The sequence below is a fragment of the Pecten maximus genome, unplaced genomic scaffold (genome assembly GCF_902652985.1).
Source record: "Pecten maximus unplaced genomic scaffold, xPecMax1.1, whole genome shotgun sequence".
In the NCBI taxonomy this organism is placed as follows: Eukaryota; Metazoa; Mollusca; class Bivalvia; order Pectinida; family Pectinidae; genus Pecten; species Pecten maximus.
Window position 1 is genome coordinate 18,132 of NW_022982904.1, and position 15,122 is coordinate 33,253.

At 35.1% G+C, this 15,122-nt stretch overlaps 1 protein-coding gene across 1 annotated transcript; it reads right to left on the reverse strand.

The window, feature by feature from the left end:
* Positions 1-2,221: 2,221 nt before the first annotated feature.
* On the reverse strand, positions 2,222-14,249 carry LOC117321117. Its single transcript, XM_033875587.1, has 9 exons — positions 13,682-14,249; positions 13,365-13,422; positions 10,792-10,829; positions 9,957-10,115; positions 8,158-8,349; positions 6,868-7,167; positions 5,016-5,084; positions 4,351-4,791; positions 2,222-3,746 (listed from the first exon to the last, which is right to left on the reverse strand). The coding sequence occupies exons 1-9, from the start codon at positions 13,935-13,937 to the stop codon at positions 3,367-3,369; spliced, it is 1,893 nt and encodes a 630-aa protein (XP_033731478.1). The 5' UTR covers positions 13,938-14,249; the 3' UTR covers positions 2,222-3,366.
* Positions 14,250-15,122: the final 873 nt, after the last annotated feature.

Here is a 15,122-nt window from a genome sequence, read left to right on the forward strand (position 1 = left end):
TATAGAACTATGAAATGAAACCCTCATAGTTAATTCCAACACACATCAATGCACGTATAGGGACCACAAAACCAAATCAAAAATAGATTGCGGGGTTTTCCCGCTTGGACAGAGAAGATTTAATAGGAAGGCGGTATATAGAAAAAAAAGTTATTTTTTCCTAGCCTGTTTTTGTCAGGGGGAGTTAATTAATCATTAAGTGTGTATTTTGTTGTAAATTTAGATGAATTTTTGGTGCTGAATTCAATACAAGATGGTGGCCCCCATATAAAAAAAGTTCAAATTGGTAGAATTTTTAATAATTCTATTTACAGGTTTCCAAGATGACATTCTTCAAAATTATGGCTAGTGGACCAGTGTTGAAAACTCCATTTAAGCAGGACAGTGGTAAACGTTAACATTACTGCTATGGGAAATAATTTGATTCCGTGGTTCCTATGTGATTACTTCAACACAAACAACCGTCTCTGGTCATTCCTATCTATACCATACTCAATGAACTCGCCAAGCATCATCAAACATAAACGCACAAATTCATCACAAATTTTCTGCAGTTATCAGATGAATTGATATGAATGCATTTAATAAAATACCAAAATATTCCTCATGAAGCATGATTACGTAATTTAGGCTAAAATTACATATTCATGTTTCTCAGTATCCTCTTTTAAGAATTGTTTCCAATTTTTAAAGTTTGATAATAAAATCACATTCTGATAATATTTTGATATTGAAATTGCTATACAATTATAGCCCTTTGATAAGATCCAAACATGGTTTTTAAAAACCAAGTCAGAGGTTGATATTTTTCAGGTTAATAAACCATGTATTAACCGAAATCAAAAGGCTATAATAGTTTTATTATAAAATGACTGTTTTGATGTTTAATAATAATGTAATAAATACATGTAACACTTGTACATGTATGACAGAGACTGATTTGTGAAGCATTTGTAAATATTTGAATACATCTTTTATACACCATACAATCAAAAATAAACTTATACATGAAAATGCACTCAATACACTAATTCTTACGATAATTTAATATTCTAACTGTCAAAGTTTTTTTTTTTTTTTCCTCTTTTTTTTTTTTTTTTTTTTGTTTTTCTCTCTTTTGCACTCAGAGCATAGAGCAAAGACTTTTTTGCATTAGCAGACTATAAAATTACAAACTTTATTATACAACGAATTTTCATATCTGCTTAGCTTAAACTTGTTTACACTCAATAATTATACATACCACAAACAGAAAGACAGATAGACACATAGTCCGACATATACACACAGATGCAAACACTGACAGGTAGACAGACAAACACACTGAAATACAACAAACCCACACATACACCCTCACATACAGACTGAGACACACAGGAAGACAGACAGACACATAACATACACACCGCGACACTCACACGTGCCGAGAGACATACATACACACCGATGCACCACCACACACAGACTGATACACACATGCAAAAGTCACCCACCTTGACATTCATACACGCCGCCAGATAGACACACTCTCAGTCAGAAAGATAGACATACACACAGACACCCACTTACATAGATAGACACCAACAGACATATACGCACAGACACACCCTCTCTTATAACACACCCTATACCAACAGATACACACAAACAGATGCACCACATGCATAGACAAAACACAAACTTACTATAAACTTACGTTATATATATATATTTTTTTTTCTCGGAATTATATTCTGCTTTTGCATTCTTTTTTTTTTTCTCATCATAGTGCTGCATTTTTTTTTTTCAAATTTTACATCAATAATATAATTTGAAAAATCATTATAATAGTCAAATTAATCTAATTTCATTTTTTTCTGTTCTTATATAATGACTACAATTTATTCCATTTTTTTAAATTATTATTTTGGACATGATACTTTGTCAATTAATTTCATTATATCAACATGTGTAATATATAGATAAATGTATATCAACTCTATAATCACATTCGCTACGTTATCGATATAATCGATCAGCCTACGCAATGTCTTACTAATTGACATTTCCACATATATACGCAGTAATTAATAGGAAGAGGCATATATATATAGTAAACTGCACATGTCTGTTATGCAAAAGTCCATTACATAGAGTTACAGACAGTGAGAATAGTCTCTTTTGTTTGCAATATAATATATTTTCTATTTTAAACATTATTAGTTGATATTTTCATAACTGTCAAAGTTATTATTTGCTTGTCATGTTTCAGGCAAGATATTTCACACTGTTGGACTATACCAAGGGGAAGTAATTCATGATTAATATTTTGACAATCAGCATATTGTACCAGCTTTTTTAGACGGCCCGTCAATCATTTTTTTTATTGGAAATCACGTGACATTATCTTGATATTAGTTTGATACTAAAGTTAAATCATGATATTAGTTTGATACTAAAGTTAAATCATGATATTAGTTTGATACTAAAGTTAAATCATGATATTAGTTTGATACTAAAGTTACATCCTGATATTAGTTTGAAATCAAATTACATCTTGATATCAATTAGAGAATAAAATTACATAGTAAATTTACTTATTATAGTTCACAATTCACATATCATATACTATTTTCAATTAGAATATCTTTTAGGGGCCGAGGTGAACGAGTTAGTTGTTGGACCGGGAGAGGCCGGAACGACTTGATTCGATTTTAGAATATGAGTTGCCCTCAAATAGTGTTTTAAACACAATAGGAACAATTCGTATGTCTTCCCCACGTTTAACCAGCCGTACCCATCTTTTCTAAACACTCACAAGATCCAGGAAAATGCGTAGAAATAACACTATCTGCAGGCGTGTTCAGACATCCGTACACAACGTGTTTTATTCCTCGTCGATACGATCTCCTTCCACAACATTTCACCGTAAAAATAAACGTATAACTTGCCGCGTATATACGTATATAAATATCTCATAATAAAAGAAGATAAATACTTTATTTAATCACATGACAGGCCGCATATATCACAGTAAATATCACTCTTCTTTGGTAACGCGTTGAACTTGTGATGTCACAGGTTTGGGACACCGAAACGGTGTCGTCGCTGTCGGGTCACAGGTGAGATTTCAAGAAATATTGTGATTTCTCCAAAATGAAAGTCGCTATGGCGTTCGTACATCCTGTTTTTGATGAGATAATGTATTTTCAAACGTAATATTGAAAATCTGGGTACACTTTAACATGTACCTTTATAGTAATCATTCAGTTATTGTCCCCAGGACAAACGGATAAAGGTTGGGGGATAAATGAAGTGATCCAAATATATGTAATTCACAACATGGATCAGAAGGCAGGTCAGCCATTTTCGTATAGGTTTTCTTTTTCAGGGAAATGATGCTATGGAATACTGTGGACCTAGCGCTTCCAAAATTGCACCAATAGGTGTAACAACTACATCTGCATATGAAGTAATTCCGATAGCCATTCCGATACACACCAGTTCATCGGTTCCGGGATATATCGTAAACACTCCAGAACCAGAGTCATCCATGGCGAAAGGAGTCTTTGTTGGATAGGTACTACGAAATACACACTGGTTGTTCATTGCAGTAGCTCCGCTTGCCAAAGAGACTCCATAAGTGTGTAAAACCCCTCTAGTGATGTCAGAAGAGCTTCCAAACATATATAGTGGATGGCCAATATCTAAACCTTGAACGTCTCTCTCAACAAGTCCACTGTTGAATTCTGGAAGTTCCTCGAATCCTGTTGTAACACAATACCTTAGTCAATCAATGCAGATGAATTATTGTTTATTACTGTATAACATGAAACGTTCTATGTGTATAAACTTTCATTGTTTCCGTGGTTTCTATTGAAAAACAAATTTTAATACAACGACTGTTGTTGTGTGTATTATTGTTATATCATGGTTGCATGGGCTAACCACGAAGAGTTGAACTCGCATACAAAATTGAGAGCTCCAAATCACGAAGGAAAGTAAACGGAGACATTTCATGTTATACAGTAGATATACATCATACACCGTCCCAAATGACTGTAAATTTTACAGAAAAACTCACTTTACGAAATATGATAATTAGTTGGATATGCTAGTTTCATATTCTACAAAATCACGACATTTTACTATCATATTAACACAACTGTACTGGGACAGAAGAATTTTGTGAAAACCGGTTTGATTTTCTAATGGGAAAACATGGTCAATATAAAGAATTTGTTTAGGAAAGGACTCCGTAGTGATTGACGAGGCTCCAATACAGTAGAGACTCAATGCATCAACGACCACTGGATATCCGGCCTAATTCCGATACTGATATTTTACTGCTACTCTTTTTATATGACATACCTGCATTAATGTAACTGCTGTGACGAGTATTGGTAAATTGTCCGGAAACTGGGATCCTACTGGGGTCAGTTATCTCAATGACAGCAACATCAATGCTTGTAATAAGTTGTGGTTTGAAAATTGCTCTGCGGACATGTCCACATGGAGGCCTATTAAATATGGGTGAATCACAAGCCGGCTGTATGATCTGGATGGCATCGATGCCGTCGTATTGGTAATCTATATCTTGGAAAGTACTTCCGATATCAAACAATGCGTGTGCGCAAGTGAGAAAGCCAATCTTGTTATCGAATTTTACAAATGGACCAAGTGTGCAACTTGTAGGATTCAGAAGACCTCCAATACTGCAGCCCATTTTGAGACTGTGATGGAAGGCAGTGCTTGGTAATGTATCATATTTACGTTGTCTGAAATATCCTTTATGCACATCTTTGTGATGTCCTGGAATAACAGGGAGAGATGCTCGTCATCAGAATGATTAAAAAAAAAAAAAAAACTTTTCTCATTTACATCGTTGGAATATTATAATCGTAACCATATTGTTAACATAAAGGATACAGTTTTTTGTTTATACATGCAACTTTAATGGATCACAGTTTAACGATATTCTTTCAATGATTTTATTCGCTACACGCATATGTGTTATATATACTTAGTTTTCATACCAGGTAGGTCACAGGATTGTGGGGTCAGGGCTTCCTCTGTGGCGGTATCGCCAGAATGGTGTTCTGTATCTGAAGATATCACAATGCTTTCAGTTTCATAAATCAATATTATCAATTGCCATTGTTTTTGAGTTCAAGTCTGTTCATTTTCCAATAACTGATTATAAGAAAATATTAATGGACTTCTTTTTGGAAGTCATATGTCAGTATTTACCTACAAATGCCATGCATAATTTCAACATAAAAATATTTCGGTTTATTATGAATAGATATTGAAAAAACAAATCTGTTGACTTCGTGCTCCGTTGGAATTTATGAACTCGCAAACTAAATAGAATAAGAGATTAATCCTTAATGCCTCGCCGAAAGTGCATAATTAGACACCGAAGGCATATGAAGTTAGATAAAAAAAAAATATAAATAATAATTGGCACATAAACGATCGCTTCAAGAGCCGGAACACGATACAAGTTCTCCAGGATGTAATTGATTATTTATATTTTGAAAATAAAAACTTTTGGACGCTGAAAATAGCGCACAATCATCAACCTTACATGAACACACGTCACATCTAAGACTGGACACTGCGATAAGAGAATTTTGATTTGGTTTACATAAATACTAGGATTTATTGTCGATTTTGTTACTTGTATGGACTGACGACGGAAAGTGAACTTCGTGCAAGTGGCATATGAACTACTTAATCGTTCATTTTATTTAGATGAGGTTCACTTCCCTTCAATAATCCATGGAAGCCATAAAATTTACAATAAATCCTTAAATATACATAACATGTCGTGGTTCATGTCATCACAAGTACCCATAAGTTTCACAATATACCGTAAAAGTTTCGCAATGTTATTGCAAAGTTTCGCGTTAATACGAATGTCACCAGGTTTTTTATTATCATAAACACTGTGCGGCATAATGAATGGGCGTATATGGTCCGTGTCGTGTGTAGTTGTGACCCGTGTCTATATATATTGTATGTTATGTACGTGTATAATGTCCTTATCGCAGTGTCCAGTCTTAGGTGTGACGTGTGTTCATGTAAGGGTGATGATTGGGTATTTGCCCATATTGGGAATAAGTTTTGATTGCTTGTTGGTGTAAGTGTGCGTGCATGCATGTTACCTGTCCTTTCCCTGTCACTTGGAAGCCTGGGACTGTCATGTAAGGTTGGTATTTACTACGGCCAACTCAACACATTAATATGCTCACGCAGTATGAGGTTATCCAGCTGTGCTGGGGTTAGTGGTAGCTACTATTTTGAATATATTTGTAAAGATCAACTATATTTCGAATTATATCCTGATTCAATTGGTGTGAATGTAAGGTTAATAAGTTTCGTTGTCGTGCTGTATGTTGTTACTACTTTGTCCGCGTGAACTTGTACATGTACCGCGATATACCTAGTGTAAGTCGTCGTATGTATTTCTGTATTTAGAGTTTGTCATTGTCTTTTATTATTTGTGTTACTGTTATAGGTTGTCGGGGGAATGGAAGGAATAGATATTTGTACTAAATTTACAACAAGACTTTGTCGTGAATGATGAATCCCTGGAGTCACGCGACACGAGTTTCGCGATATAAAGCAAAATTTTACATAACAGCGCGTTAGTTTCGAAATATAGATTGAACGTAATTTTTGGCGATGTTAAGCGAAAGTATTGTATTTGTTGCCGGAGAGTTAAGATCCCGCTTCGCTACCAAAAAATATCTTTCAAGCAAATCTATGATCTCCGTCTTAAGTTCTAATTCAAATACATGGGAGATTACTCAAAATTGAAAAATAGCTGAATAAAAAAATTGGAACTCGTCTCATCAGTTTTACCATGCTATCATTACTTACCCGATTGTATCGAAAGGAAAGTAATGTTGCTTGAGCCAACTCCATTCTTATTTGCAGCCTGGCACAAATAATGTCCTTGATCGCCAATGCTTGCTCCACGGATGATTAATGTGGGTGAAATATCAGAACTTCCGAAATATTGTTCGTTATCTATTTCTATTTTAAATTTCATGTCCTTTTCTATTCTGAACCACTCAATCGCTATCGCAGCAGGTTCTGCGATGACGTTGGTTTTGATGATTGCTGATTCTCCTACAGGAACTCTGAACTCGCCGTAACTGATGCTCACAAAGGGAGAACCTGCTCGATTAAAAAAGAAAACTTTGAATACAGCATACAGATGATTTTCCTTATTGAGCCTCTCTACCTTTCTTAGTGAAGCTATTCTCGTTTATAAAGTTCTTATCTACATCTGATCAGTTAAATGTCATCTGTTTAAAAACTTTTTTTCATTTCCGCTATAGGCCCTATAGTCGAGGGAATCATATCCGCATTTAGCTAACTTCACTCAATAATTCCATACGCAAACTTATTTTATGAGCACGACAGGATTATAATACTTCTATTTCCATTATTTGTACCCTTCCCCTCTGTCGCAATTGGAGGGAAGGGGGATTAAGCCCTATATCTATGCAACATTTGTCACATGTACTCAATGGGAGCCTATCGCATTACTTCCCTTTTGACGCACTTTGCCTTTATTCTCAGGCAGCTATTGTTATTTAACGGCATGCCAATACACGGCAGACTATTGAACGGCCATCTTGCATAAATGCACCCACGTGAAAGACTGCACAATAGGCAGAAAAATCCACGTGGAAAGACCAGGTAAAATATTTTCTCGTGAGATCTAGGGTCAGGTAGATTTGTAACTGGAACAACCCTTTGCATGAACTAATGAAGTTCAGTACCTTGTATGATATTGTTTCAAATAGAAATACCACGTCATGGGGAAAACAATGGTAGGTGATAAAAACTTGCATTATTATGTAATGTTATAATCATCATAACAATACTATGAACATTTATTTCTGATGTCACTCGTCAGTTTCTCGTCAAACAAATCTCTAATAATTAATACGTTTAAGTTATAACGGTCTCGTTATGTACATTTTTAAAGATGACAACATGGGCAATAACAAATAAAGAGAAATATTGGCGGTTTTATTTAGAAATATTTGTCCTACTAACGATTAAAAAAAACGTAGCAAGACAGCTCAATGTGGCATTCAGGGAGAGTAAAAGAAATCTTTTTTTTTCTTTTTTTTTTGCACATCCGTTTTTACTTACCATTGTGATCTGCATTTTTAGGTTTTATCTTGAAGCTATTTATGTCAATATCTAACACAGTGCGTGATTCGTCTGATGTTTGTACGATTCCACCATGCGAGAGATAGTTCTTAAACTGTTCAGCCAGATGAATGGAAGATGGTTCCAACGGCCCTTCTGCGGCCGTGATATCCATACATACGAGTATGCATTCTGTGTAATGTAACATACATCCTATTTAAATTGCGCTATTTGAAATATTATTGTTTGAGACACCGATATAAATGTAAATAATAATTTTTATTAAAGACATATTTAAAACAAATGATGATGGCATATCTGTTGTCTTGTAAGTAATATTCGTTTGTAATAACGGTAGAAATCTATAATATAATCAAGGAAATCCTATGGGGTTTGTCTATTTGTATCTATAAAACTATTAGCGCCTAGGTATACTCTACTATATTCACAAGATTTAACACTTGAAAAGTCGGAAGTGGGGACAACGGGCGATCTGATTGGTCGATAGCTCTGCATGCAATTCTAACCATACTTGTCGACCAATCAGACTTCCCATTATAAAACGTTATAAGACTACTCTAAGTCGACGCATCGCCCACTAGCTAAATATAATTATGTTATAAATAACTAAAGACATACATACTTAACAAAAAAGAACAGGTTATCAAGTTACATTGCCGTACACCAAATGTTGCTGGGTTATAAAGATATTTTTCATCTGCTACTGTGTTTTTTTACAAATATCCGGATTAGTTGCTTTTTTTTTTATTAAAACCAGTCATGCGTGTAATTCAAAGATTGTTTCAGAGAAAAAAAACCCGAGTTTTTTCACTTTACTCAAGATTTTTCAAGTTGGAATTTCGTAAAACGCTTTATGCACGATATCAGAACCTTTATCACTGCAAAATTATCATTTGGTTTTAAATTGTACAGATTAACACAATGCCGTGTCTGTCAAATGAAGAGCGTGAAAGGGCATGTGGCACACTCCAAGTGGGAGTAAGGCTGCAAGACGGTTTGAGAGTAGCTAAAGGACGGTATGTCATTTATGGCAACGTTTTAATGCTACCAATTTAACATGGAGCAACAAGGAGCGGCCGACCACGAGTTAACACCCCTCATGAAGGCCGTTTAATACGGCTGCGACATCTTCGGGATCGCTTTCTACCTGCAACTGTAACAGCAAGGACTTTGCTTGGTCGACGGGTAAGCAGCCAGACCATCCGTAACAGGTCCTATTTAAAGGCGGCGTCATCGCACACATAGCCTCGATTTGGTTTCACCGACGAGTTGAGATTTTGTTTGGTCCCCTCATTTGAACCCAGCAGAGCACAACTGGGAAGTCCTTGGAAGATGAGTATGGCGTCGGCCAAATCTTCCCTCTAACTTACAGAAACTGATGCAGGCATTGCACGAGGAGTGAAACGCCGACCCCGGCCCACAACCTTCAACGATATACAGGCTCTATGCACCGGCGTTGTAATGCTGTGGTCCTAGACAACACCGTTCTTAGAGACATGATCACCACATGTCTTGTACATCACAGAAAATCACCGAACCATAACGGATTTTGGCCTGCATTTAAGCGTCCTTATGCAGACATCCTACTTCAACATTTGACCTCGTATTTACTATATTTAACTAAAATTTGACATAGCTACCGCCGTTTTAAACCTTGAAAACCTTTCTTTATTTGTTAAGCAATATAACATGCTTTTCAAAGTAGCGACGTAATATTGACAAAATATTGGTTAAAGATCGTGTTCCCGGGGTTATCTGTTTATTTATAGAACACTTACCTTGTTTAGCCTGTGTATTACCAATGCGTGTGCCACACCCAGTACACATTTGGAATGCTGTTTTCATTCCATTTAAGACCGGTGTTAAAACGCTGTTCTGTGTTGTGTCCATATATATTTTCACGACAAATGATATTTCGCAACCTTGGTCAGCAGACGCTATAATTCAACAATACAGTAAAATTTAGTTGTATCGAATTTTTCTTAAATATATTGTTTGAGACACGGAACTAATTAACAAGTTTAGTTTTACTGTGACACTGTATTGAATTTAATTAGCATAACGTTAAAGAGGCTTACCTGCAGACGGACCGGTAAACGGCACATCACCGATCACTAAATAAACTTCAGTACATGTTTCTATGTGACAAAATTAGAGGCTTTCCGACTTTATTTCTTGAAAACAATTACAGAATATGTATTCAAAAGACGTTTTAAAACTCAACCTGAGAGGGAAATGTATGGAATATAACGGCAAATCTACTTTGTAAATCGCCGCTGCCTTTGAAGTTATCACTGTGCGGCACTGTGCACGTGCTTGTTTCTTTGATGTGTCAATCATAAATTAGACTCCACTTTATAGAGGGGACTTATCGCGGGTTGCGATTAAATAAATGATATTAAAAAATGAGGTTTTAATATCACTTTTCAGTGTTTTATAAGAAAAATAAAATGAAAAACTCAACAATTCCAACAATCTGTCATGTGTAAAAAATCTTATTCTATTAGCCAATTTTTCTGATCTCTCTGCGGGCAAGCCTCTTTAAATATCTCAAACCTTGCATAATTGTTAGTCAATGTCTGAATGATAGATTGAAAAACCAAATATCCATACCATGTTTATGTCTGAGTCCTGAATAACCCTCTTGGGAGCTGCAATGCAATCAACATTTATCACACATATCTGAAATTTGATGTTAATTGTTGTACAAAAGCATAGTGAAACAGAGTATGATTTTTTTTTACAAGAGGCACATGGGCTTAACGGTCGTCTGCGCTTTATTTTATCGAAATCTTTGTTTGGTGTAACTTGACATGGAAATGAATATATTTATATTAAGATCTCTAATTCATGTTGCGTAAATTGCAACTGCGATTATATCAACAGCATAACAAACTCATATAGTACCCGATAGATGCAAACAATCAGAAGAAAACAATCTGCCTTATCTGATACCTAATACTAAGATTTAAAGTCGAAGAGTATTTGAACCCTGTCATTCATGCAAAAATGAATTTGCCTTATTTCACCTAGGTCACGCAGCTCAGGCCCTAGTGGCCAAGACCATAAGACTTTCGACGGGTTAGAAACACCGTTTTTATTATTTTTTATTCGAGGATGCATCAGACCAAATTTAGTCAAAATCCATTAATTCATTTAGTATCGATTTTAAGGGGTAACGTTGACAGACGCCGGACGATGGTCCATGGCATACACTCACCTGTCCTTTGGTCTAAGTGAGCTAAAATTGATATCACTGTAACATTAATGAAGAGAAACTTAGATCACAGGGTATTGATTCTAGTTAGTATTAATAGAAAAAATATTAGCCCCAACTCCTACTATATCAACAAGGTGTAACACTTGAAGATCTACGATGCATCGACTGTGGAACGGAAGTAGACTTGATTGGTCGACAATTATAGTTAGTATTGTTTACAGAGTTGTCGACCAATCAGATTGCCCCCTGCATACGGCTCTAAAATATACAGACTTCTTCCGTTCCACAGTCGATGCACGATGGCTATCACGATTGCTTTTGATCCATCTTCTCATCTTTAAATCATTATCACGCGACAAAAGAATAACATGCATTGATATTTAAGGTTTCTAAACCGGTTGAACTTAAATTCAAAGTGAATCGAAGCTCACCCCCAGTTCCGGTTTCTCGAGTGTTACACCTTATTATTATTGTATGAGTAGGGGCTAATATATTTTTTCTACTAATAATTACCAGAAGCAGACGCCTGTGCTTAGATGTATTTATTATGATAGGAAGTCACATGTGCCGAAATGGATATTACATTGCATATACCGAAATCACAGTCAGAATAAAACATCTAGTTCACAGTTGATGCACGAAAAATGATTTTTCAGTCAAAATAGTCATTTCAACCATCTTACTAATGTCTTACTAAAATATTTCCAAATCTAAAATACCCAGTTAAAGCCTTTTATCATAAAATTGTAAATATACAACTTTCATAGGAAGTTATTTGCCTTTCAGATATTGTGCTGCATGTTGGTTGTACTAATGGGAGTGTTTCCTGGTACATAGAGCGTTAGTGTTTCAATCGGGAAAGATTTTCGTTTGCCCCAGGGCTTTATTTTAGGACCTCTGCTGTTCATTTTAAACTTTAACGATTATCCAAAAAGGTTGAAATACTCTGTAGCTATGATGTATGCATATGAAGATACATCACAGAGTGTGAGGGAGGAACAGTAGAAAGTCTGGAAGCAAAAATGTCAGAAGATATCTTAAACACAGTTAAATGGATGAAGGATAATAAATTAAGTCTGAATTTAACTAAAACCTAACGTATGATGATGGGTACTCTCAAAAGCTCGCCAGATGTCGGCGGCTGATTTTGAAAGTAGGGAATCTCACGATTGTGACAGTTAGCGGTGCAAAACTACAATGTACTATAGTTGTCTCTCACGGAAAGATCATATTGAAACAACGAATTTATCTAAAAAATGGTTTATTAAGAAGGCTTAATGTATTTATGTCAAAGTATATTATTTCAAAAGTGTACAGAAGTATTGCTTTTTCTTATTTTATGTACTGATCAACTGTCTGGAATGAATTTAGCAACAAATTTTATATAGATAGAATCTTAAAATTGCAAAAAATAGCAGCCAGGATATTGTTAAATATTAGAGAGAGTCTTATTCCCTCGAGCTCCTTTTTGAAAAAATAAGATAAATGCCAATAACAGACATTTATGTTTTAGAAAAGAAAGGTTCTTTGTTATGAAATTTTACATTGTGAATAATAAGGTATTTTAGCAATTATGTTTTCTTATGTGAAAAATGCTAATGAAAGAACTAGAGCTTCTGTATCAAACAAACTTTATGTTCCAAAACCAATTATTTTCAACGCTCATTTGTATATGCACGTTCAATCTTATTGAACGAAACTAGTGATCCAATTAGAGATTCAAGTAGTGTTGTTTTTAACGCAGATACCTACATCATTACTTCACAATATCTTCGCTATATACACCCGTATTTTATATCTTAACTACAACTATCCTCAAGTTTTAATTATAAAGCATTTTCTCTCATACAGCTGTAGATTATCTCTCTTATATTGATGTTTTAATATAAGAGTAAAGTTTCCTACAACTTGGCGATTCCTTGGGTCTATATTTAGAGGTGTTATAATTATATATATATATATATACCTGTGCGTGATATCATTCGCCAGTAGTGCAACTCTTTTCACGTTTGTTTCATTATTACCTGTAGGACAAGAACAAAACCGATTAAAAACCATTATGTGTCAAACTGAATTTAGGTATCATCATCAACTTCAGCAAAAAGAAACAAAAGAATGTCATTTTTTGGCAGAACGTCTTTAGTGCTTCCCTTTTGTGTCTAGGAGATTCCTAAGGTCTACATTTATAAATGCTGCGTGCAATAATACGTAATAACATCATTTATTCTATTTTTCGATTCGAAATATATTTATAATACAGACGGATATACTTTATGTACTTACACACTTCAAGTTCTACGACATCGCCATTCACTGCATTATTATTAGCAGCACATTGATAGTAATCTTCATCTGCAGCTTTCTCTGTATTCGCTATCACAAGTGTAGAAAAGTATTTAATATTGTCTATAAAAATTTTCGTAATTGACGATGGATTTTTCTTTGCCCTTTTCCATTCTATGTTGTCCGCTGTAAGTTGGAATGTGCAGTTTAGGAATGCCGTAGATCCTTCCGAGCTTTTATAAATCTGTTGATGCATCGTAACTATTGTTTCGCCATCACTGCGCCATTGAAACAATGTGGTGCAGCGGTATAAGCTGCGATTATGTGCCGTAGATCGTGAGTTAAAAGGTTGTCTTCCTTCGTCATTTGTGTTACTATGTCATATATCTATTTGTTAGTGCAATGTATCATATGCACTATGTGTTGGTGATCCGAAGATATAGATTTTAATTTCCTGTCGTAGTTGTACCGAGAGAAGTATTTATAATATATGCACAATTCCTATCCATGTATGTAAATACACTGCGATCCAGGTATTCATATAATCTAATAGACGACTTCCACAATGATCATGCCAGGGTATCGGGCCGACCATCACTGCGCCATTGAAACGTTCTTTTTTTAAGAACGCCGATGTGGCGCAGCGGTATAAGCTGTGGGTATTTCTGGCTAGGTGATTGGGTGCCGTAGATCGTGAGTTCGAGGCCCGGTCAGGGCACGAGTCAAAAAGTTGTCTTCCTTCGTCATTTGGGTTACTATGTTATACATTTATACAGTATATATATATATATATATTAATAATAATAATAAAAAGCACAAACCAGAAAATCACAAGCGCTTTCACATGCTTTGAGAGCAAGCTCTTCAGGTGTAATATATATATTTAGAGAACTTACAGCAATATTTATTTAAAATGTAAACGCTCAAAAAGTACCATTTGTTGAAATATTTCAAATATAAACAGGATATTCAGATCAAATTTAAACATCAATATTTAGTAAAAAGTGTGGTTTCTTTAAGGGCTATCTGTATAGGAGAATGTTAAATTTAAATCGCGAATAAATATCTATAAATTTGTAATATACCAAAATATTTGTTTGTACATTAAGCTTCTTCAAATTACTAATAATCTGCTGTAGACGCTAACAGTTTCTTCTATAGAGTTACTCTGTGGTGAGATGTAGCATGGGATAATTGCAAGTCACACAAATAATCAAACCTGAACAATAGCCAAGCTGCTATGCTCACAAGTGTCTATAGCACAAGATAGGGGCATTTATTTGACCGGGTTTGACTTGATGTACGTATAAACACATTTTGTTCGGATATTTTGTGCCCTATATGTGGTGAAAATGAGCTAATTGTGTCCCCCTGAAAAATACATTTTTCACATGCTTTGTTGAAATTACAAACAGCTTAGCAAATTTCATATCAACAGCTA

What these genes read in the sequence shown, in the direction of transcription:
- LOC117321117 (XM_033875587.1), bottom strand. Translation starts at nt 13,937, where the DNA reads ATGCATCAACAGATTTATAAAAGCTCGGAAGGATCTACGGCATTCCTA. An exon ending in AGGACTCAGACATAAACATG is followed by an intron (nt 10,116 to 10,791) that starts GTATGGATATTT and finishes GTTGAATTATAG; the next exon opens with CGTCTGCTGACCAAGGTTGC. An exon ending in CAGCAGTTACATTAATGCAG is followed by an intron (nt 3,747 to 4,350) that starts GTATGTCATATA and finishes GTGTTACAACAG; the next exon opens with GATTCGAGGAACTTCCAGAA.